Genomic DNA, 22,484 nt, shown 5'->3' with positions numbered 1-22,484 from the left:
AGACATGGCCACTGTGAGATATACAGAGAACATGCTTGGGTCTGACTCTGCTGATAAATATTTCTCACATTACTACCAAGTTCCCATTAATGCTGGTGGGAGAGAATTGTGGTGTGTGAGACTGAACTTAGCAAATGCAAGCATGCTACTGTGATAAGCTGCATCTCTGGGCAGATCTCACATCCAGGAGTTGTTGTCTGTGCAGATATGTCCTCAACAGTAATCCACAGCAAGTTCTGCAGGGGCTGGTGATGTGCTGTGAAAGGCCTAGCTAAACAACATCAAAAATGCTCTTAAAAGAAGAAAATCATTTGAGAACAAAAGTAAGCATGAACTCTAGCAAGTTAAATGTAAAGTGGGGCTATAACAAGACCTCAAAGATTGGAGGAATGACTTTCTAAGAGTGTAAGAATGAATAATAAAACTTTTTTTGGAATACACTGAAAGAAGAGAGTCCTTGAGGCATATAAATAATGTAATTCTCTGTACTGGAAATATAAGCACGAGATAATATTCTCTCAGGTATTCCAAAGGAACTTAGACAAAAGATGCCAAACAACAAATTTTGGTGTTTAGCTTATAAGTTACATTGGCCATTGCACAGGCAGAATAGGTGTGGCAAATGTGAAATACTTTTTTTTGCAAAACAGCATCTAGAGAGATTAAAAAAAACTATTCTAGCACATATGCAAAAGAAAATGACCATAACAAAGAAGAGTATAAACTAACATACAAAATAGTAGGGAAGAGTCAGTGTGACTTAATTTTTGCTTTAGAAAAGAATCATGCTTCCTTAGTCTATTAAGTTTTTTTGGAATTTAACTTGTAAATGAGCTTGAGAAATTATGTTTATTTCTATGGAACAATTTTCATGAGGTTCTTTCCCAGTGCTATTAGAAGTTGTCATGGGACAAGAAAGAAGGTCCTTCCATAAATAATGACTAATTAGAGGTGAGAAAAGGAGTAAGAACAAATTAACTGTTTTCAAAATATTTGGAGAAATATATTACCAGAAGATCTGTGTCGGTCACTTTATTAGGAAACAATCTGAATAAAAGGGTGTTCTCTCCTGAACAAAGGAAGAGACAGATAGAAACTGTGATTCAGGAGGACAGATCCCTCTGCTACTGATTGCTGAAAGTAGAACTTTACTAGCAGAACTGCCTCACAGATTCCCAATGCCCTTTCCCTATACCTTTCCCTCCACTGGAACAGCTGGGTGCTGCTGGAGAGCAGAGAATGAGCTAGGTAGGCTCTTTGTCTTCTTGAGTGTGGTTGCTTTTCAGTGGGCAAACTAGATTTTAGTGTGTTCAAGGCTCATCTATTTCTGCTCTTGGTAAGTGAATTTAGAAGCGGTATTTGAGAAAACCAAATTTAAAAATGCATAATGCAAATTGTTTCTGGAAAGAAGCTTCTACGCTAACTGGAAAAGTCTTGGTTGCAAAGTTGATTCTAAGAATTAAGATCCCTCAGTTTGGAAACAGAAATGTACTATGTGATATTATCAGCATAACCACAGCAATTCCAGACTCAATTAGTCACTGAGGGCTTCATAAAACAATTTAGAGAAAAGGCACTGTCTGTGCCTTGAACGGAGGATTCTGAAAAGGAGCAGCCGTCAGGGATCTGCAGAAGTGGAGGAGAACATGGCAGTTCTGATCACTTCTAGGAAGATGCTTTTGTTTTGCACAGGGAGGTCTCTGGCATGCTCCTGGCAAGAGGATAATAAATTCTCTTGTCACTATAATCTGTGTTACAGACATATGCGCTACATAAGAAATTGCTGCAATCTTCATACAGTCTTCATATAAGAGCAAGTTGTTAAAGTTTTTAATGGCATCTTGACTACCCAATTGCTTGAAAGAAGAGTTCTTTCTTCACTGAAAGTGAAAATTAATAGACAGTAGAAACTAGATGACTTAGAAGATGGCTAGATTTGGGATAATACAGCAAAACATCGATGTACAGGGACTGTAATGAATTCTGCTATGCTTCAGTGCAAACACCCTTTGTGTTTGCTATAACTTCATTTAATTTCCATTAGTAAACTACTGATAACATGAATGGCCAACAATTCTGTTAATATTTGCAAAGGAGAAATAAGTATCAAGGTAAGATATGCTGCAAAGAACAAATTCATAAAATGTGGTACATATAATTTATCATCTTATTAAAGTTTACTCCTGATTCTCTCTATACATGAGTTCTACTTATTTTCCAGTTTTTTTCCCAAAGTGTCTTAGATTAACAACGATGCATGTTTATAATGGTTGTTACTTACCTAAATTCTAAATGTAATTTTCTTAGTATTTGCTAGTCGATTTGCCTTCAATTATAGGTACTTAACAAGGACAACAGGCACCTATCATTGCCTTTAGATGCCACAGAGGTAACTAAGTACACTTCATATAATCTAAACAGTGTGAATACTATCTTTTTTAATTATGATCAGTAGAACACAAAAACACTTTCCCAATGAGAGTGTTTATTTTAATGAGTTCCAGAGCAGTCAATAAATACATGCTGAAGTGATGATCAAAGTATGCTAGCGTACTTCTGTTGAAGAAAAGGTTTCATTTCATTACAGCACTGAAATATTGGCCCTTGAATATGTGGAAGAGGATTTCTCATTAGACATTTAATTTTCTTTCCAAGTGTAGATATACATGTCTCTAGAATATGTCAAAAAAGTAACATTTGTGGGATGTGAACAGTAATGAAAAGTGGATTTACAGTGAACAAAATATAAGCAATGCTCTCTATGAGTTATGTGCCTGAATAGATGTATCAGATAATTAAATACTGTTGATAGTATCTCTGTAAGTTTACACCTATGCTTCCGCTAAGGCATATGCACTTGTACTGTGGTTTTCTAGTGAAAGTCAAGAGGACTCTTTCAAGAGCAGCTTCATTACATCTTAGAGGAAGAAGATATAATCCAAAATAGAATTTTGAAATTATGTTCAAATAAGCATCCATAGAGAAAACCACAGATGAGAGCTTATATTAGGCAGTAAGTATCATCTTCATAGAAAGTGGCATGTGGATATTGATGCTGGCAGCTGGCTGATGCTGTGAGTTGCAGGGGCAAACTCTTATCTCGCCTATAGACAGGCAAGCATTGGCAAACAGCACATGGTACTGTGGCCAGCAGGGGATCAAGGGACTTCACGTAGGACCACTTTTTCTTCCCTTAAGAGCTGGACTAATTGGAAGGCTATTGATGAAGTAGTTTTAAGTGCTCCATTAATTTCCAGAAGGCTAATGAACACAACAGACATGGACTGAATACTTTCTGAGTGCAAACTGTTCACAGAATCACAGTCCTGTTATTAAGTAAGCTTTAAGTGTTCTTATGTGAGTGCTTGTCTTCATTTTTCCAATTTCCTAATGGCCAGTATTCTCTGTTATTTAATTACAGTCATAGGTGAGATGGTGTATGATCCTTATAGTCATTTCTTAATTCTTCTTCCTAAAATTCTTTAAAATAGGAGTTTTTCTGAGTATTCTATTTTTTTAATCTGAGGAATCTGGAGAGTTGTTGCCTTCGATAAACATGTTTCTTAGTCCCTTTGCACACAGTACTCCTTCGCCTCCCACTAATCAATCATTTCTGTTTCATGATCAGCAAAGGCCTGCTTTTGTCAGGTGAAGGGGAAACAGAACCACAAATTGAAAAAGAAAGTTGCTGAGTCCTCTCCTTTAAGACCACCATTTATCTATTAATGAATATATTCTGTACTACTCAGAAATCTACACTTTTTATTCATGCATAGTCTGAAACAGTCGCTGTGCCCCACACAGTTTATTTTTCCAATCTTTTTTGTCCATGGGATAAAACTGGAAATTGGGTATAGAATTTAGGTCAGTGTTATGACAGTGTTTGATCCTAATTACCTTCATATAGATAGGTCAAAGCTGTCTGAGATGCTTTGCAGGACACTGATTTAGGATTTGCAAGAGATCTTGTCTCCTCAGGACTGGCAGAATGCACACCCCAGGAACAACATACAAAGATGTATCAAAAAGCAATGGGAAAAGATTCAGTGTTGAAACAGCTCCAAGACTATGGATCCATTTTAAAGAAATGTATCCTGCCTTTAATGCTGTTTTTAGGTAACTGAACAGCACCCTCATTGTTTTCATGTTTAATTCCTTCTATGTAGTCACAATCCTTTGCTCGCTGACCAGCAGTTATTTTTTTGCTTATATCTAATTCATTTAAAGCTCTCAATCTGAATTCATTCAATGACACTTGAGAAAAAAGGTTACAGGTTTTTTAAACTTGTCTAAGAGCTGCTAGTACAATGATCAGCAGAGAACTCTGTATGCCACACAGCTGTCTCCCACATCTGCTATTTATGTGCTAGAATCACCAGCTTGTCAGAAGTTGCTTTAAACAAATCAACTAATTATTGGAAACTGTAAATGCAATGACTTTGAATGAGGCCTCACTAGATCTTTTCTTTGATAAAAATATCGTGCAATATAAATGAATAATGCAATTAAATTATGTAATACTAATTCATATTTGGATTTGAACTCTAAGTTTCTTCATGATTTGGTGAGCCATCTCAATTGGTTTTAGTTTACTTCATCCATTATGTGTTTGCATATCTACAGTGAACTATTTGATGAAACACCATTGTGTCTCCCTGGAGAAGTAACACTATTCCCCAGAGTCTCAAGTTGTTCATCTGCACAATATGTATAATACCATATGGTATATAGCTAGTAAACTGATTCATTAATAGCAGAAAACCAATATAAATCTGAAAAAAAAACAAAACCCAAGAACAAACAAACAAAAAACCAAAAACACCACATCAACCACAAAACAAAGCAAAACCAACCAAATAAAAAACCTAAGTTTCAACTTTGAAATATATGCCTACAAACTTCATAGCACCTTCCCAGGGAGAGAGGCTGAAAACTGATATAATGGATGAAGAGGATCTAAATGCATTCACTTAAGTTGAAAGTATTCCTGTGCAGGTGAATGGTTATGTCAGAGCTTCGAGATAAGCATAAATTCATAGTGAAGTAGTTAAAGTAAGCCAGATCTGCTCCACTGCTTGAAATGCTCTGATGGTTCAGAGGAATAAGAACAGGAGTAAAGTACAGCAAAAAGTCACTTTCCAATGTCCAGACAGAGGTTAGAAAAGACAAAGCCTACCTGGAGATGAATCTGGTGAAGAGTTCAAAAGAAAGACCTAAAGAAAGTCAAGGGAAAATGTGGGCCCAGTGCCGAATAGTTCAGGGGACCTGGTGACAAATGAAAAAGTTTAAGTGCTCAGTCTTCATCACCTTGGACTTTACTGGCAAGACTGACTTTTGGAAATGTCTGAGATCAGAGGGAAGGTCTGGAGCAAGGAGATTCACCCTCTGTGGAGGAGGAGTAGGCTGGGGAATGGTGTCCCTGTTTATTGCAGGGGAATTGGACTAAATGACCTTTAAGGGTCCCTTGCCACTCAAACCATTCTATGATTCTATAAACAGTGTGTTCTTATCTCTACCTGAAACACAGATAAGTGCAAATTCACTGTATGAGCTCATATGTAGGCAAAATAATTTCAAATCCTTACAAGACCTTGATACTCTCTTGATGTGGTGGAAGGCACACAGCCGTGTGCTGGGACTGTGTAATCCCTAGATATGATTTATTGGAGATTGCGTTACTTGGATCATACCTTTTTTACTATGGTCTCATTTCTTCATTTTGCCCACAGTTTTCTCATCTGCCTTTGGGAGAGAAGACTATTCAGGCGTTAGTGGACTCTCACACTTCTTTTATTAAATGATATCTTTTATGAGTCCAAAGGTCTTTACTGAGATTTGAAGTTTGGAAAGAAGCACTCAATCTAGTTCAGACTACATTGCCAACTCTTACTATCAAATGGTACTTAGCACAGAAAGTCAATGATAACCTATAGCTGTCACAAAATGCCTGTGAACATTACACTGAAGGTTCAGGTCATGTGAACCAATCTGGGTAAGTAATTAGCTGAATGAATGAAGATTCAATTCTGTTAGAATATTGCATGTTACAGTGTGGTACGGGGGAGTGCCATTTACTTATAACAGTGTGCAACAGCCCTGCTCTTGAATAATTGTTGGCCTTCCTCTATTTTGTTCTTCTCTAAATTTATGAAACCTTTTCATCAGCCTATGATATGTTTTAGAACATGTGTAGTAAATAGTCAATACCCTTCTTTGTGTGCTGGGAGGCAAGGAGAATTAGATCAGGAAAACTTTGTCCTTGACACTGGCAAAATGGAAAAGCCATTCATAACATACCTGAAAAAAAAAAAAAAAAAAAAAAAAAACAACCAGCATCCACAGAAGCAAGAGAAAAAAAGTACTCGGAAAATAAGTTTGAAAATGATGCTTTTTTAAAACAAATTGCAAATTGGTAGTCAAGGCAGTGGAAAAAAACAGATGGCCAGGAGGGCATAAGACTTACTGTATCATTTCATGTGAATTACACTCAGTATAACTTATCTAAAGACTTTGGAAGAAAAGGAAAATTTTTGCCTGAATTCTTATTAAAAAAATCCATGTCCTATTTGTCAACAAAACAACTGAATAGGGTCAAATAAATTGAATCTGATTTTTGTTTTGATCTGATTGGCAAGGCGATTTCTTGCAGAGAACTTTGTGAAGGTGAAGTAGAGATTCCTGGGAAGACTAGTGAATCATCAGAGAATTATTGATAAGGAGATGTCCATGTGGGGTAATCTCAAACGCAGATGTAAGCCCATACTTTGTAGATGGGAATTCCTCATGAAAGGCACTGAATTCCACATTTGGTCCCACATAAACTACAGTTTTCACCAGTATTTGAAAACTTTGAGTACAGACATCTGCTTTATTTATCAACTTCTTTAACTGTTACCATGTTCAACTCAATAGTCTTCAGAATAATGTCTCTGAAGTGTCGCCTAGGTATTAGAAATAGACCTGTGACTTTGATCAGAGCTGTATTGGTTTCTATGTGCAACATCAGTAGACCATCACTCACTGAAGTCTCTCCACTGATACTGGGTTTTGCAACAGGTTCATTTACCCATAATTGAAAAAGTAGCCAGGTAATCCTGTAGCCAGACTCGTTCTACAGCCTTGATTGCCTACAGCTCTGCTTTACAGAAGTGCCAAAGTACCTTTGACTTTCATAGATTATAATTAAGCTGACATTTTATCACTTCCTTAAATCTCTTGCAGCACAGAATGCTAAGTCTCCTAATTCTTGTTGCATTTTGCCCATTTATTCTTTGTTGATATGTCAACATATCTGAGGACAATCAACTTTTTTGTGTTTTCACATAGCTGTTTATTGACAGAACACATACACAAATGCACACGTTTGCCATGGTCGAAAATAAAGTTCTTGCAATGCAGCACGTAGCTGTCATTGAGGTCTTGAAGGAGAGAGACCTCTTCTTCTCAAACATCTTCTCCATCATGTTCTGAAAATACTACCTGAGGGAAAGATTGTCTAGCAAAACCTTCTGAAATTGAAAAAATAGAGGTCATAAACCCAAACTTAGATACTGTTATTCAGCTGTATAACCTCACAATTATAATTTTTTACTATTACAGGATTCCCAGCAGGAGAACTGCAAAAGCCCTTCTTCTGGGGAACAGAATATCCTAGGTAAGTAGTACATCAGGAACCTCTTATACCTGGAAATGAGGAAAAATAGGTAAAAGTATTAGAAATAAATATAAACAAAGGGGAGACCATAGAGAAAAAAGCTATCTTGCTGAAGACAGTCAATGGGTTGAACATGGTTATACTGTAAGTGTGCAAAGAGCTCACTCCTTGGGTTGTGTTCTTCCCTTATGTATCCCAATTTTACTATTGAAAAACCAGACTTAAAAAACTACTGCTCTGTGCAATAACTTTTCTTACCCTTGGGAGCAGAATGTGTTGCTGTTGTCTTAAACTGTTGACTAATTTCTCACAGGAATTGCTAATTAAGTGCACCTGAGTGGAAGTGTTTCACTGCTACAGGATGCAGATGCAGCAGTGTGCACATGGCAGGTATTAAAAGGAGTGGTAAATAAAGTAACTAACACTTCTTGAACAGAACTGAATACCCTAAGAAGCCTTTTATCATCAGTTTATTGCTCCATTTCTGCTAATATCTAAGATTAACAGTAAGTCTTCTCCTGTGCTTGCTGAAGTGCAGGAGAAAATCTCCATGTGTATAAGTGATTGCCTGAGCAGAACCCATGTGCTTCTATAGTTGAGGAAGAGTAATTATAGGTCATATATATTTAATTTTGAAAAATGACTGCTTCAATGCAGTCCAATATCTTTCTATTTTAGGGAAGGATCAGACCAAGAAGTAGACTCTGACAGCAGTTTCTGAAAGTTATTTTGCAGTTATACAAAGTCAATTACTGCTAAACATATCCTTCACGTGTCTTTGCTAAAACTAAAATAAAATAAAACTTCTAAAACATTTTGGATTTGCCATCTTCTAGCCTGGTTGTGTCCATGTAAACAGGAAGTTTTGCAGTATATGTAGAGAGAAACATTCAATCTAGGATCAAATGAATTTGCATCCATGGAGAATTCTTATGAACCAGATGTCTTTGTAAGTGTTAACTGGGGATAGAGAGAAGCACTTTCTAGTTAAGGAGAATTTATCTTCTGCTGTGGTTATTGCAGACCTTTTTCCAGCTTTACTTTTTGAAGAGGTTTTTCTGTACCCTGACCTTCTGTTACACCGGTAGAATTGAGGTTCTTTCAAAGAATTGTATTTTGCTCGTTTTTCTTCTTTAAAGGTTACCTTAGCTTAAATTGGTTTTGCTTGAGTACATATCAAAATGAAATTTAGTAAACAAATGTAGCTGTTTAATATCAGACAACAGATTGCTTTTGTCCTTGAAATATTCCAGATCTGTCTTCTGTCTGCTTAAAAGAAATAATACACAGCACTGGAACAACAACAAAAAACCATCAAAAAGTCATCAGCACTTGCTGGAAAACTTATTTAGCAAATATTTAACATTTAGTGCAGTTTTAGTGTCCAGTTTCAGCATAAGCACTATAAAAGAGCTGCATCTATTTGCATAAAGGGAAGTTAAGTTGTCACTTTACATCTGAGTACCTAAAATAAAATACTATTCAAATGTCATTATTCATAATTATGAGTCTTCTGTGCCAGATATATTGAAATATATTGAAAGGGAAACTGCTTTAGCAGGTGGGGATGGACTAGATATCTCCCGAGGTTCTCTTCCAATCTCTATGATTCTGTGATTATGTGAAATAGAGATATCAGGCTGAGGCAGTAACTTCCTTATGGCTCTCAGAGTCTCCCCGGTCCCAGAACGTTCCCCTCCAATATGGTACCTGTTGAACTTCATCTAATTCTCTCCATCTCTGTCTGGCTATTTTCCAAAAGTGAAGAGCATGCATGAGTGGACCTGGGAACACTTTTTACAAAACTGTTGTTGAGCTGGACAAAATTCTGAAGGGGGTTCATAGAAAGAAAGGACAAAATTCATTCCAAACCTCAACACATCTTTTGGGGCGAGGGAAAGCCCTGGGTGTGTCTGGGCACCAGTCTGCTGCTTTTGCCTGCCATCTATCACTGAATAAGATATAATTAGTAACAGGGCTCATTGGTTCTTCTTGACCTCTTTGCAGGTTTCATGACATTCTTCAGCTGCCAGAGATCCTATGTAACTACTGTACTTCAGATGTGGAAAATGAGTCTAATTAGCACATTTACTATGGATCATTATCACTGTGTGCTACACAAGATTACAAATTTGTCACATGAAAGGGCAATATTTTCATTGCTGAAATGTATAATTTTAACCAGCATTTTTTAATGAAGATTCGCAATAGTAGTGGGGGGAAAAACAGTAGGGAAGATTTTATCACATGAAAATTACCTCTCAGGAAAGAAAAAAAAAAAAAAAAAAAAGTGAAGAATTGCCATGGGAGTAAGGGGAATTAAATCATATAATACTTTTTGGGTTTGACTGAGATGAGCAATTAGTGTGCTATGGATCATTAGGTCCAGTAATAACATGTTACTTCAAACTCCTCAACCTTTCTTCTGTTTCAATACAATCTGTTAGAAATACTCTAAGCTGCTTTGAAGTATGGCAACTCTATAACTGAAATAATTAAAATCACAAGGAACAACTTAACAAACGAAAGACATGTTTAGTAGAAGACTCTCCCCTCCCCCATTATCCACTGTATCTGATATCAGACAACTGGACCTTTCATCCCTATTTCTTCAAGTTGCATGCTTAAACTAGTATAACAAGGAAAATATGTTTTTTGTGGATTTTTTTTTTTTTTTTTTTTTTTGTCAATTAGGAATACAAAACATTTTGGTCTATTCTTGTTTTCCAGTGCATTAGACGTAACTGTAGATCGTGTCTTTTCCTATGCAGGTGCATAGAAATTGTATAACTTTTTCTTTGAAAACTGAAAGGAGATCCAGTTAATGCTTTGTAGAGTTGATAATTTGCAAGTCTGTTTGTTGCATGCGAGTGAAGAGTGATTAGAGCTAGTATTGCACAAGCCCTCTGTAGTGCTTGATCTATGGGTTTGTTTTTTTTTTTTTCATGACTACACGAAGAGAATAATTCCACGTATAACTTTGTCCTGGTCTCAGATAGAATATGATTCATGCAATCAGCTGAAGGAGACATTCTGAACATTACTGAAAGAGATATTCTGGAGCTCAGATAGAAGAGATTTGGTTAGAAGAGTGAACCACCACAATGCTTTTTAAAATTTGATATTGAAGATTGCTTTTTAAATAAGCAAGAGTTTAACCTTCAGACTTTCAACAATATTAAGTCAAAATTGTGCAGCATGATTTTTAGTCCTATTTCCACTCACCCCCACAATTTTAGTAATGATCTTTCCCGACATAGAAAACTGCTTGATCTCTTATCTTCTGTACTTTGATGTTCATGAGTTTAGATACTATCTGAGGAAACTTCTTTGTGTTACAGGTCGTTAAGTTACGGTGCCATAGGAGTAATTGTTGGCCATGAGTTTACTCATGGATTTGATAGTAATGGTGAGTGTTGTTTGTATGTCAGTAACTTTTATTTTTCTTACAGAGTTGACAGATTTGTGAAGATGACAGAAAGATCATTTGTATATTTAGCTCTTTCAATTTTCTTCTTAACAGTGCTGAATTTTCTGAAAAGAATTAAGGTTCTGCTGCATTGTTCAAGCTGACAAATTCCCTATATATATATTATTTCTGTAATGGGAAGCTAAGAACCTGGCCAAGAGGCAGTGGTTTGCCCAGAGAAGAAAATCTTAGGTTCCTGCTCTGACTGGCTGGAGATGAGATGAGATGCTCTTCTGCAAATGAGATGGAGCAAGGACCCAAGGCTGAATTTTTCATGAGTCACTGCTGTAACCACCACCTATTCCACCTATGGAATAGGACATATGTATTCTCCTTGCTTTCTTACTCCCATATATATAGTTCAGATGTTCTGGTTCTGCTCCAATCCCAAAATGGAAATTTCAGAAGTTCCCATGACATAGATTTTTTTTTTTTTTTGGCTGGTCAAGTGTATAACTGTTGCACACCAGGGAAGAATGACTTGAGCTGGCATTACAGAAGCCTACTGCAGCCTTTAATCTATGTTCTTTTTCATGACTGCAGTAAGACGATGTTAGAGAATAAACTAGCCATTATCAGGTTTGCAGAATCAAAGGTCAAGGAAGAAAAATACAATTATATTTACAAGAAAGCTCTTAGATAATTTTAAAACATAGTATAGAACTCATTAATCATTACTATTTTTTTCTAAAACTGAAGAATAGAATAATAAATAGAATCCAAGCTGTTTACCACTAAGTTGACCAAAGACAAGATTTTGCCTGCTGATTTTAACTATTTTGCATACACACTTGTGTTTACCACTCATCTTTCTGCAAGTGCTAGATTCCAAAACTGGGAAAGAATGTTTTGCTTGTTTGTTTTTTGTTGTTGTTGTTTGCTTGCTTTTGTTTTGCTTTTCTTTTTTGCTAAAAAGCTTGTTTTCTTTCTTTATTTTGAAGGCCGGAAATATGACAAAAATGGAAACTTAGACCCTTGGTGGACAACTGGCTCTGAAGAAAAATTTAAAGAGAAAACAAAATGCATGATTAATCAATACAACAATTACTACTGGAAGAAAGCTAGCTTACATGTATGTAAAACACCAGTGATTGAAAGCACTGGTTTATTAGGAGTTTTTTTTTTTTTTTTTCCTTAAGCTATCTGTTCATAAATCCAAACATATTGAGATATTTGGCTACTGCCTTCATTTCTCACAACAAATCATTTTCTAAAGTGAATAACTGTGATCAGAATTGTCTGTCAGGTTTGATTAGTCCAGTCAAATACCAGTACTCTTACACTGGTGACAGGGCTAAAGAGTTTCTCCCTATCACATCATATTGGAAACAGAGGCAAGAGTATGAAGGGCTGGTCTAATTTCTGTGAGCATGTTGATTGTCTTCTGAAAATTAGATCAGTAATGAAAACTGAGCAGCCGCTCTTTCTAGAAAGAAGAATATAATAGCATGTATTATATACTCCCTTAGAAATTCTTGCTATTTATTACAGCTTTAGAAGAAGATACATAAACCCTACTTTATTTCACATTCAACTCTTACAGTTTCTTTCATGTGTGCACACAGACCCAAATGTAAGAAGTACTATAGCAGTAAATCACAGAAAATGATTGAGAAAGTAAGTGCAAAGAAATTGTTTTTGTTTCATTGTCTGTTGGAAATATAGGCTTCTCTGAAAACGAGCAACTTATGTAAGTGTCCCAGATGATGGATAAACAGGATAAATTCTAGGACTTCTGAAATCAATAGCTAGAATTCCAGTAATGTTGCCTGGGGCATGATTTTAATTGTCATTTTCAGGATAAAACACATTTTCACCCCTCCACTTAATATCATCACCTCTAGTTACATTCCAGAAGCATAAATACAATAAATTCTTTGCCTTTCAAGAACTGAGATGTTGCACTGGATGCTTAGCAATATTTTTAATACTTTCCCCAGGCTGTTTGTATTAGTCTCAAAGGCAATGAGACCATAGTGTCCAATTTGAAGTCCATCAACTGAGAGTTGAAATACCTCATGTAAGGTAACTTGCAAATAAAAATTCTCAGGCTTGTTCCTGAATATCAATAGGAAAAGAACTATCAATACAAAAATATCACTTAGAGGTCATCCAAATCTTCCCAGTGAAAATGACTCACTATAATGCTCCTGTCATTGGCTCAGCCGTCAGCTTTACTTTCTACAGGTGCCTCTTGGTGAATAGCTGAATTTTTTGCACCACCACCTTGGAAGCTGGTGGATGGGCTTACAGAGAGATTCTGTTACCCACAGCCTCACCGTCTGTGAGGCTTTTTTCCTCCTATTTCCATGAAATAACCTATAGCATGTTTTAGAGGACAGAAAAAAAAATCTTGATATTTTCTGCTGTGCTTTATAGCTTCTGAATGAAGAGGTATGCATGCAAAGGGCTTTTTTTTTTTTTTTTTTTTTTTTTTTCCCTGTCAGTTATTTACATCAATATTCATATATTCTGCAGGTTTTTTACTCCTGTACAAATATTTTACATGAATCAAGAAACCTATTTACTCTTCCTCCTTCTCATTCAGTTTACAATAAAAATGTCTCCAGAAAAGAGGAGTAATGAAAGAAAAAGTGGATACAGAAATAGCTTCAGAGTTCAGTAATGACATAAAGTCATCTGATTAAATAAAAAACTTATCTTGGTCCCTGAGCCCTGTCATGAACTGTCTATACACAGTAGTCTCAGATACCTGATCCAGAGCTGCCTGAGATCAACAGAAAGACTTCTTCCACTTATTAAAATGACCTTTGGCTCACATGCCGCTGCAGGACTGCTCTCATCTTATGCTCTAAATCAGTCTACTTCACAAGATCACTGAAAGAAAAATGTACAAGGATGTAGGCCAGAAAAAAAAAAAAAAGAAAAAAAGAAAAAAAGAAAAAAAGAAAAAAAGAAAAAAAAAAAGACAATTGATATGTTTGCATATTCCCTGGTGTCTTTTCTCCTCATTATCTCTCTTCCATCTCCACTCCAGCCTTCTGGATGGATGGACAACAGGTAGGAAAGGAGCTGCACTTTCCACTTCTGCTTCCATTTCCCCATGTTATATCCTTAGTAGGTGCCAAGCAAGATGCCTTGGTTCTGGCCTGGGTGCTTGCCTGCATAAAGTGGTGAGGCTGTATTCATGTACCCCAACAAGCCACGGGCTCACTGACTTTTTCTACCCCATTTTCTTCTCTTCTGCAAACCAAAGCTGGTTCCTGAACCCATCCCCTCTATACTCATCCCCTGAGGCTTGGGAGAGTCTGACATTGGAAGATTTGCTGGCAAGTGTTGACCTTTGGTGCTTAGCTCAAAACTGTCCTCAATTACATTGTTCATTTTAGGCACAGTAGAGAGTAAAACTGCTTAATTACAAATACAGCCTGGTAGCACCAAGACCCTCTCTGCTGGGTGATCAGAGGTAATGCTGCCCTTGCAGAAATGAGGAGCACTTCGTGATGTTATTGCATTTTCTAATACCAGAAGACTGACTTTTTCAGAAAGTTCAGATACTCAGAATATGTTCTTGTTTCCATTACTTTTGCTCTTGGAATGAATAATGGGTAAAGCAGAACGAATCTCCTTCACAGATATTTTGAGAGCACCAAAAATACTATCAATTTTAATTCAGTCTCTGACAGCTATTTTTAATTATGCTATTTTATGTTATGACTTAAAAGTTAGTTTAGCATCCCAGTAGTATATGAAATTTATGTAAAGAAACAAACATAACCTCTTAGATAGAAGTTTAAGAAAGGGGCTACTGGATCTCATGTGTAACCAGAGAAAAACAGTCTTTGGGGTAAATTAATTGATGCTCAGATCAAAGACCAGGAACAGGATTTTTGTGTGCATCTCCTACATTTTGTGCTGCAGCTATCTAGGCCCTGTGCCAGGATAACTCATTGCAAAGAATTATCTACTGACAGTACTTACATTTAAAACCAGTTTTCTTAACTCGAGATACGGTGCTTGAAACTGTCTGAAGTTGTTCTTGCCTTCCTTTGTTTTTTACTCTGTCTCTTGAAGTTGATCAAGAAGGAAGTTCAGAAACAGGTCAAATGATGGATGTCTTTTCATTCTGCTAGGTGAATGGCAAGAGGACCTTGGCAGAAAACATTGCAGATAATGGAGGTTTGCGAGAGGCTTTCAGAGTAAGTACATGAAAAATATCTGGAACACATTATTTGAAAAGAACAGAGAAAGTTATACTCATGTCACTGAAAGGCACTTAGTACATCTCTTTCTTATCAGGCGTATAGGAGATGGATTAGAGAAAAGAGAGGAGGAGAAGAGGAGCCTTTACTGCCAGGCCTTGACTTCACTCACAACCAGCTTTTCTTTCTCAGTTATGCCCATGTGAGTAGTACAAATGTGTTTAAGAACCCATCTATGGACGGCACAGACTGCTTTCCTTCAACAATCTATACCAATCAGACCCTGAATTTTAAGGGTATAGGTAGAGAATCATTTTAACAAATAATTTTCTCTTTCTCTCTTCTTACTCATCTATCTACGCACTGTGTCAGAACTGCTTAAGTTTTTCTTCTGCTTTGTACAGTGTTTTCTCATTGCAGCTCTCTTCCTTCTTGCTGCTCCCATGCACTGCAAAGGTTATTTTGAACATTTTGTCTCTAACCTCTTTCGATATTAGCATCCTACTTTTCTAGTGCTTATAATATGCAGGATTTTATCACTGCTTTCCACCAGTAGTTCATCCAACACAAATTCCTGGTGCAAGTGTACTACACCATTTATTACCGAGCATGTTGTTCAGTGAAACTAAGTAGAAATGTGGAAAGTCTTCGTGGTATTTTTTTTCACATCTTTGTTTGCTGTATGCTAAATGCACAGTGATATAACTTGGATAGAGGATGTGATTTCTAAGAAAATAAGTAGAACAAAGGAGAGAATCAGAAGTGATTTATTTGTTTAAAAGAATTGGATCAACTCCTTGTATGAAAGTAAAAGCTGAGCTAAAAAGCTGCTCTAACCACCAGAATGAATGAATCGTCTGAAATTAAGAAACAGGACTCAGTGCAACCAGTGTCAGTTTTTAATCAACCCAGCTGAAAATCACTTCTCCTATGTCAAGAGTTAATGTAGCAGTGTACATACAGGTCTATGACCATGTAGGTTTGATGGTATTATCTGATAAAAGGACTCCATTTGGGTGTTTTATATTGAAGTTCATATATCCCATGGTTGGTCTGGCTTAAAGGATTTTGTTGGTGCAGCAGTGGGGACTTACGTAAGGTAAAGGCTGATAAATGGGAGTTTTTCAATGCATAAGAGCATAAGAGGGATCATTCAGCTGTGCTAATAGTTTCTTTACCTTGCTTAGTGGTCAGTTGTCTTTGCGCCAAATATTCTATTAGGAAATGTGAACTGGAGACCACTGATAGAAAGTTGAAGAAAATGTAATTTCAAAAGAAACCACCATTTCAATATGGGACAAATGTCAGGTAATACAAATGCAATTCTAGAGATGAGAAGCATCATTACATGCACCTTTATAAATTACATGGCTTTGAAACCAAAAAATATACTTGGTAATTATTAAAATGTGAGATGCTTCCATATCTGAAAAGCTGAAAAGCAAACTGCAATTAAGAGTATCTCAAAAACAGAGAAACGGCAAAGTGCTGATGGCTAGATGGTGGGAATGAGTGGGTGGAAAATAACATCAGGTGGAGAGTGGATCCATTAAGGGATTTCAAAAACAGGAGAATATATCAGGAGAGCAAAGAAAAGGTGAAACAAAAATAAGAGTGATGTCTTTCCATTTTGCGCATTCTGTAAGTAACAAGCATACTCAAAACTGACATTACATTCTGCTTTACTTACAAATTTACCCCAAATAATATGCCTATTTCTTCTTTTTATCTTTTATTAGGTAAGATGCAACTCCTTCAGATCAGAGTCTGCAAGAGAACAAATATATATTGGAGCTCACAGCCCTCCTATGTTCAGGTAGTGCAAATAATGTATTCACTCAATATATATACAGAATCAATCACTGCAGCACACAAATGCAGAAATTTAGCATGTTAAGAGGAGTTCAAGAGCAAACAAAATCAGACTGTGCTTTTGGTCTAGACTGAAAGTCAAGTGTTTTTATTAGCTTATATTCTGCTATTACAAATGTTCTGTAAAAATGAGAGGCTTGCATCTACCTTCTATGGCTTTTGAACCAGAATAATCTCTGATTCTTCATTCTGTAATCAAGACCTGAATATATGAAATGTCTTTTCTATCACTTTTCTTTTCCTATGCAATTCCAGATCAGAAAACAATGAATATTAGGAAGATTCTTGATTTAATCTGCCTGAGTTGAGTAAAAGTTACAGAATCACAGAATCACAGAATCATTAAGGTTGGAAAAGACCTATAAGATCATCCAGTCCAACCATCCACCTATCACCAATGGTTCTCGCTAAACCAGTTTTAAAGAGAGTGCCTTGAATTATATTGATAATATACAGGTAGAAATGCAAAGCAAAACATGTCCTGTAGGTTTAGTTCAGGACTAAGTTTAGCTCTTCAGTTGGCCTTCAAGAGACACAATTCTTGAAAGAGCTGCAGTTATCCAGCTTAACAGCTTGTCAGCATTTTTGCCCATAGCGCCTTCAACAGGCTCTCATGATCACTGAATATCAAGAAGAGGCTGCAAAAGGATGAAGGCTTAAAGACTACAAAAGAATTATGAAGCCAGTTTATTTCTCTGCATCACCACAATTTGCATAACCAACAACAAGTTGTTTCTGCTGAGATTAATACAGGTTGCATTTACTTAACTACAAACTGTGTCTTTGCCTTCAGTCATGTGGCTATATTACTTCTTTATTTGGGGGAAAGATGTTAATTCCACATGCTGATATATAATGAAAGCATCTCCAGTACAATGGATTAGTTGCTTTTTGGAAATTCCTACCGTTTTCTACTGACAAAAAAGGGAGCTGGGATATGAGCATCCTTTGCTCCAATTCTCTCTCGGTAAAAGAAAAATAGCAACACTGCCTTCATATGGGAACTGTGAGATTGCTTCACAGACTGAAAGGGACAGGTAGTCTAATATATTCCCTAGACACAGTCACATCTTAGTTGGAGATATAAACTGTACGTGTAGCACATCTTGGGGTACTTGTCAACAAGAATGAGTTAAGAAATAATGAAACTATAAACTTGTTAAAAAGAATTTAATATAAGCTAGCACTGCAGATGACAGTGCTTGGTCTTGGTAGACTTCTTTACTTTGCTTTTATACTATTGCACCTTTGTAATACTTGCCACTCTAGTTAAGGTAAAACAAATGTGATATACAGATCTGCATGCCTTTTAACAATTGAAAAATGCTTCACATCAGTGAGGACTGAAATATCCAGCTGATCTTCAGCCTACAGAGTGATATTTTCTATAATTCCTACACTATCAACTTTTGGTAAAATAACTATTTCTTGGCTTTTAGAGACCTCAGATTTATTTACTTTTCAGTACATACTGAATCATCACGTAGCTACATTCCCATGAGATGGTACAAATCATAAAATATACAGGGGAGCCTGAGGATAAGGCATTCATGAGGAAAAGCTCATATTTAGCTGAAGGAATCAAGTTATGGAAGAAAATTACAGAGACGATCAGATGAATTTTGAGTCAGAAAGTATAGACAGATCTTTCTCTTAGTTTTTATGTGAGATACTCAGAACAGACTTCCGTTTCAGACGCAGAGAAACCTTGGTGCTTGTCTCTTCTTCCAAATTATATCAACTGGGCTAATATTATCTGCTTGCCACAAGTTCCATCACTTATGTCACAAGACCACTGTGACTACAACAGCAGTACGACATCTTTCCAAATTGACAATTCTTGCTATCCAAAAAAGCCCAAACAACCCTTTGCAAATAATTATAAAATGTAATTGTGTAAGAAGATAGAAATAAATAATATGTATCTTAGCAATAGATATAAGCATCTGAGCTAGTCACCCCCACTTCTCTTCATGCTACAAAAAGAATGGGCATTTGGAAGGTGTATCTCACCATTTTGAAAATTAAAAAAGCTACACTAAATGGCTCTGCAAGTGAGCCTTTCTGTTGGAAGTCAAGGAAGCCCAGGGTGATCCTTTCAGGGAAAGGTGTCTGCTGCAGTTCGGTGGAATGAAATCCAGACAGCCCACTTCTGTTTCCATGACTAATGTGTGGCAATGTCAAACCATGTGCAGGAAAGTCACATTTATGGTCACATAAAGATGTTTTGCTAACTAGATTCTGGTTTTATATATTTTCATTTGGCAGATTTTCAGTATTAGCCTTTACTTGTTTCGAACTCAAGTTTCAAAGTGAAGTCCACAGTGTTGTTGGAATAATACCCACCAGGTTGAGTAGCAGTTATGAATAAGAAGCTCTTGCTTTTACAGTCCCTGAATATGTATTTGTGATGTTTTTATGGTAAAGCTGTTCCCCCAAACACATTCTGTAATTCTCCCCACAAAACTGACCTTTAGATATTTTGCACCAGCTGACTGCAAATTTTCATACTCACATAAAGTCTAATCAATGTAATAAGAATGTTTTCTACCATGCTGAGCTATCCTGAGAAGCTGATTGTCCGCAATAGAGAATAATGCCCTCCCACTGCATAAGAAGGAGTGGAGAAATGCATACAATTAATATCTCAGTAGATACGTTTCTGCTTTTAGCTCAGGATGCTGTTTACTTTCATACCATTTCAAATTTAAGGTTAGTAAATTCCAAGATGCTTAAAAGCATGCAAAAAAAATTCAGCAAACAACACAATCCCAATCTAGTAATGGTAAAATAATCATTTCTGACAGCATGAAATAAAACAGTTGTGGAAGAAGGAGCCAAGGATGACTGCACACAAAGAAAGAGCACTTCACTTATACCTGAAAGTGTTGATCTGCAATGCAGGCACACTGTTTGGCTTGTGTGAGGTGAAGAGGCACTGCTCTTTCAGCAACATGCCATTATGGGATGCAAGCAAGAGAGCTTGGGAGCCAGTCAGGACAGAAGCCTCAGAAAATGAATTTCCAGAATATCACAGGAGCTGAGATGCCCAAGGATGAGATGCTTTACCACCCCAGCTTCATGCTGTAAAATCCCAAGGAGAGATGGTTCGTGAGTGTGTTGTGGTCAAGGGACTTTTATGTGAACCTGGCTGGCGTGCACCGAACTGAAGTAGTGCCAGCACACCCATCATGTGCATTCACATGCTCTGTTTTCTGGGTGCAGCAGTTTGGCAGGTGCTGGAAGAAGGGTTCCATCACACAAGGCTACCACTGATTTCCTACCTTTGCTAACAGCCCCATTGGAAAATTCTCTAAATGACACAGTATCCACAACTTAACTTACAATTGTTTTTGGTTGACATTCCAGCAAAATAAGATATTTCTCAAAGCACGGAATGAAACAAGATTGTCTTTATGTTAATTTTATCTGAGAATTCTCCCAAACGTCTATTTTTTATTTCTGGAGAAATGACATGGGAAGCCTGAAAATTCAACCTAAAGTGAGCACATTGAAATACTTACAAGCGTTTAAGGTCAGATAGCCTTCCTGTCAACCATTTTTTCTCTTTGCAGAGTTATCGGAGCCATGAGCAACTTTGAAGAGTTCCGTAAGGCTTTCAACTGCCCCGTAAATACGAGTATGAACCGAGGGGCAGAGTCTTGCCGGCTGTGGTAGGCGTCCCTTCTGGATCTTCTGTCCGCAAGGGTCTGTAATGTGAACTGCTGTGCCTGAGCTCAAGCTCACTGTGAGAGTTTCAGAAGAAACGCTCTGCAGTCTGGAGAGGTGTTACTTTAAATGCGTCTTCCTCATCCGTGCGGATGAACTACATGGACACTCCTTTTTTCCATGAAACTCCTCCTGTTCATCTGCAGTTACATTGCTGTTGATGGATAAATTACCAAGTCCAATTCCTGATTTATATTTGAGCAAGAGGTAAATGCTAAAATCCAGTTTCAATCTATTGCTCTGCAGGGTGGCTATGCAGAATGCTCCCATATAGAATTTGCTCTTTCTGGAAGAAGAAATTAATGAGACTTGCTATAAAGCCAGCTCTGATTTGCTGCATGATACAGCAGTTTCATAACTTAAACTGTCACTGCCTAGCACTCCATAAACAGAGTTGCATGATGTAAGAGCCCAGCAGAGGGATTTCCCAGCACCATGATGCCCAGAAATATTACAGCACTTATCCCTATTTACAGTGTAAGCATTTATTTTTCCCCCAAGAGGTGAATTTGCCTCATGTTGATGATGGCTTTGCCTACATTTATTTTTAAGCCTGAAAGAGCAGTTTTAATTTTAGGGTGTCTTAGTGTCTGCATCTTACAGCGAAATACAAGAACTGTATTCTGGACAAGGTAGGGTGACCTGTAGTTTTGAGGAAAGAAGAATGCATGACTGAAAAACAGAGTGCCAACAGCATTTGACCTATCTGGATCAAAAAGCCATTCTAGAAGCTGATGACTTTTAAATACAGCATATACACAGGACATTTGAATTTTCCACCTGATTACTAAAACATTTACAAAAAGAAATGACTAAGCAAGCATATTTTGTAGCAGAAAAATTTGAACACAACTATTACATAAAAGAGAAGAATATCAAAATAGTCCTTTCTTCCTCAACAAAAATACACATATTTAATTGGTATTTATTTATACCTTGTGCATAAATTCATTTTCGGATTGTGGAATCATTTCAAATAGAGAGAGAGTTTCTTTAGGATGATTTAATTACTGCAGGTCTATGTGCCTCTTTGTGTATGTACTTTACATATATATATATACATATATATATATACATAAAAAATTATATAAATTCTTCTATTAATTTGTTTAAGTTTTATTATATTGGTATAAAAATATTAATGAGATAAACTTTTTTACAAGGATTGGTCAAATATTTCCTAATAGTCTAGGTGGATGGAGGTTCAATTCTAGCTAAGTTTTTGCAAATTGAGTTAGTTCCTTCCAGCTCTTTATTAAGAAGGGAGATGTATCATAGAAAGCTACTTTAGGAAAGGAGATATATCCTCAAACTACCTTCCAGAGTGGAGGAAGTTGAGATCCCTAAACTCAAGGCATTGTTGCCACTTTTTAGAATAAAAAGACTATGTTTGGTGGATGTGGGATTTTCTTCTTTCAAATTTCCCCTGAAAAAACGTCAATTTTTTTCTTAAGAGCAAATGCACATCTCCCTTCAAGTCAGTTCTGAGTTCCACAGATTATAGTCTGTCATTTGAGTTGACACTATCAATTTTTTTCCTGGTGGTATTTTTCACAAAAACTATTTAGATGTTTGTGTTTTCGTACGAACTTTCCTC

The 22,484-nt window shown here is 36.7% G+C and overlaps 1 protein-coding gene across 1 annotated transcript in view; it reads left to right on the top strand.

Annotated features, from left to right (window-relative positions):
- The window catches only part of PHEX (phosphate regulating endopeptidase X-linked), a 95,778-nt gene extending 73,827 nt beyond the window's left edge, over nt 1-21,951 (top strand). The window contains exons 16-22 of the mRNA XM_031599318.2: nt 7,600-7,654; nt 10,996-11,063; nt 12,065-12,195; nt 15,218-15,283; nt 15,384-15,488; nt 17,026-17,102; nt 20,734-21,951. Coding sequence (XP_031455178.1) covers nt 7,600-7,654; nt 10,996-11,063; nt 12,065-12,195; nt 15,218-15,283; nt 15,384-15,488; nt 17,026-17,102; nt 20,734-20,836 — 605 coding nt within the window. The 3' untranslated portion in view covers nt 20,837-21,951. The remainder of the gene's footprint in view (nt 1-7,599; nt 7,655-10,995; nt 11,064-12,064; nt 12,196-15,217; nt 15,284-15,383; nt 15,489-17,025; nt 17,103-20,733) is intronic.
- Nucleotides 21,952-22,484: the final 533 nt, after the last annotated feature.

Source organism: Phasianus colchicus, chromosome 1, assembly GCF_987193195.1.
Source record: "Phasianus colchicus chromosome 1, bPhaCol1.hap1.1, whole genome shotgun sequence".
NCBI classification, from domain to species: Eukaryota; Metazoa; Chordata; class Aves; order Galliformes; family Phasianidae; genus Phasianus; species Phasianus colchicus.
The sequence above is the reverse complement of the archived record's forward strand: the minus strand, read 5'-3'. Positions and strand labels throughout refer to the sequence as shown.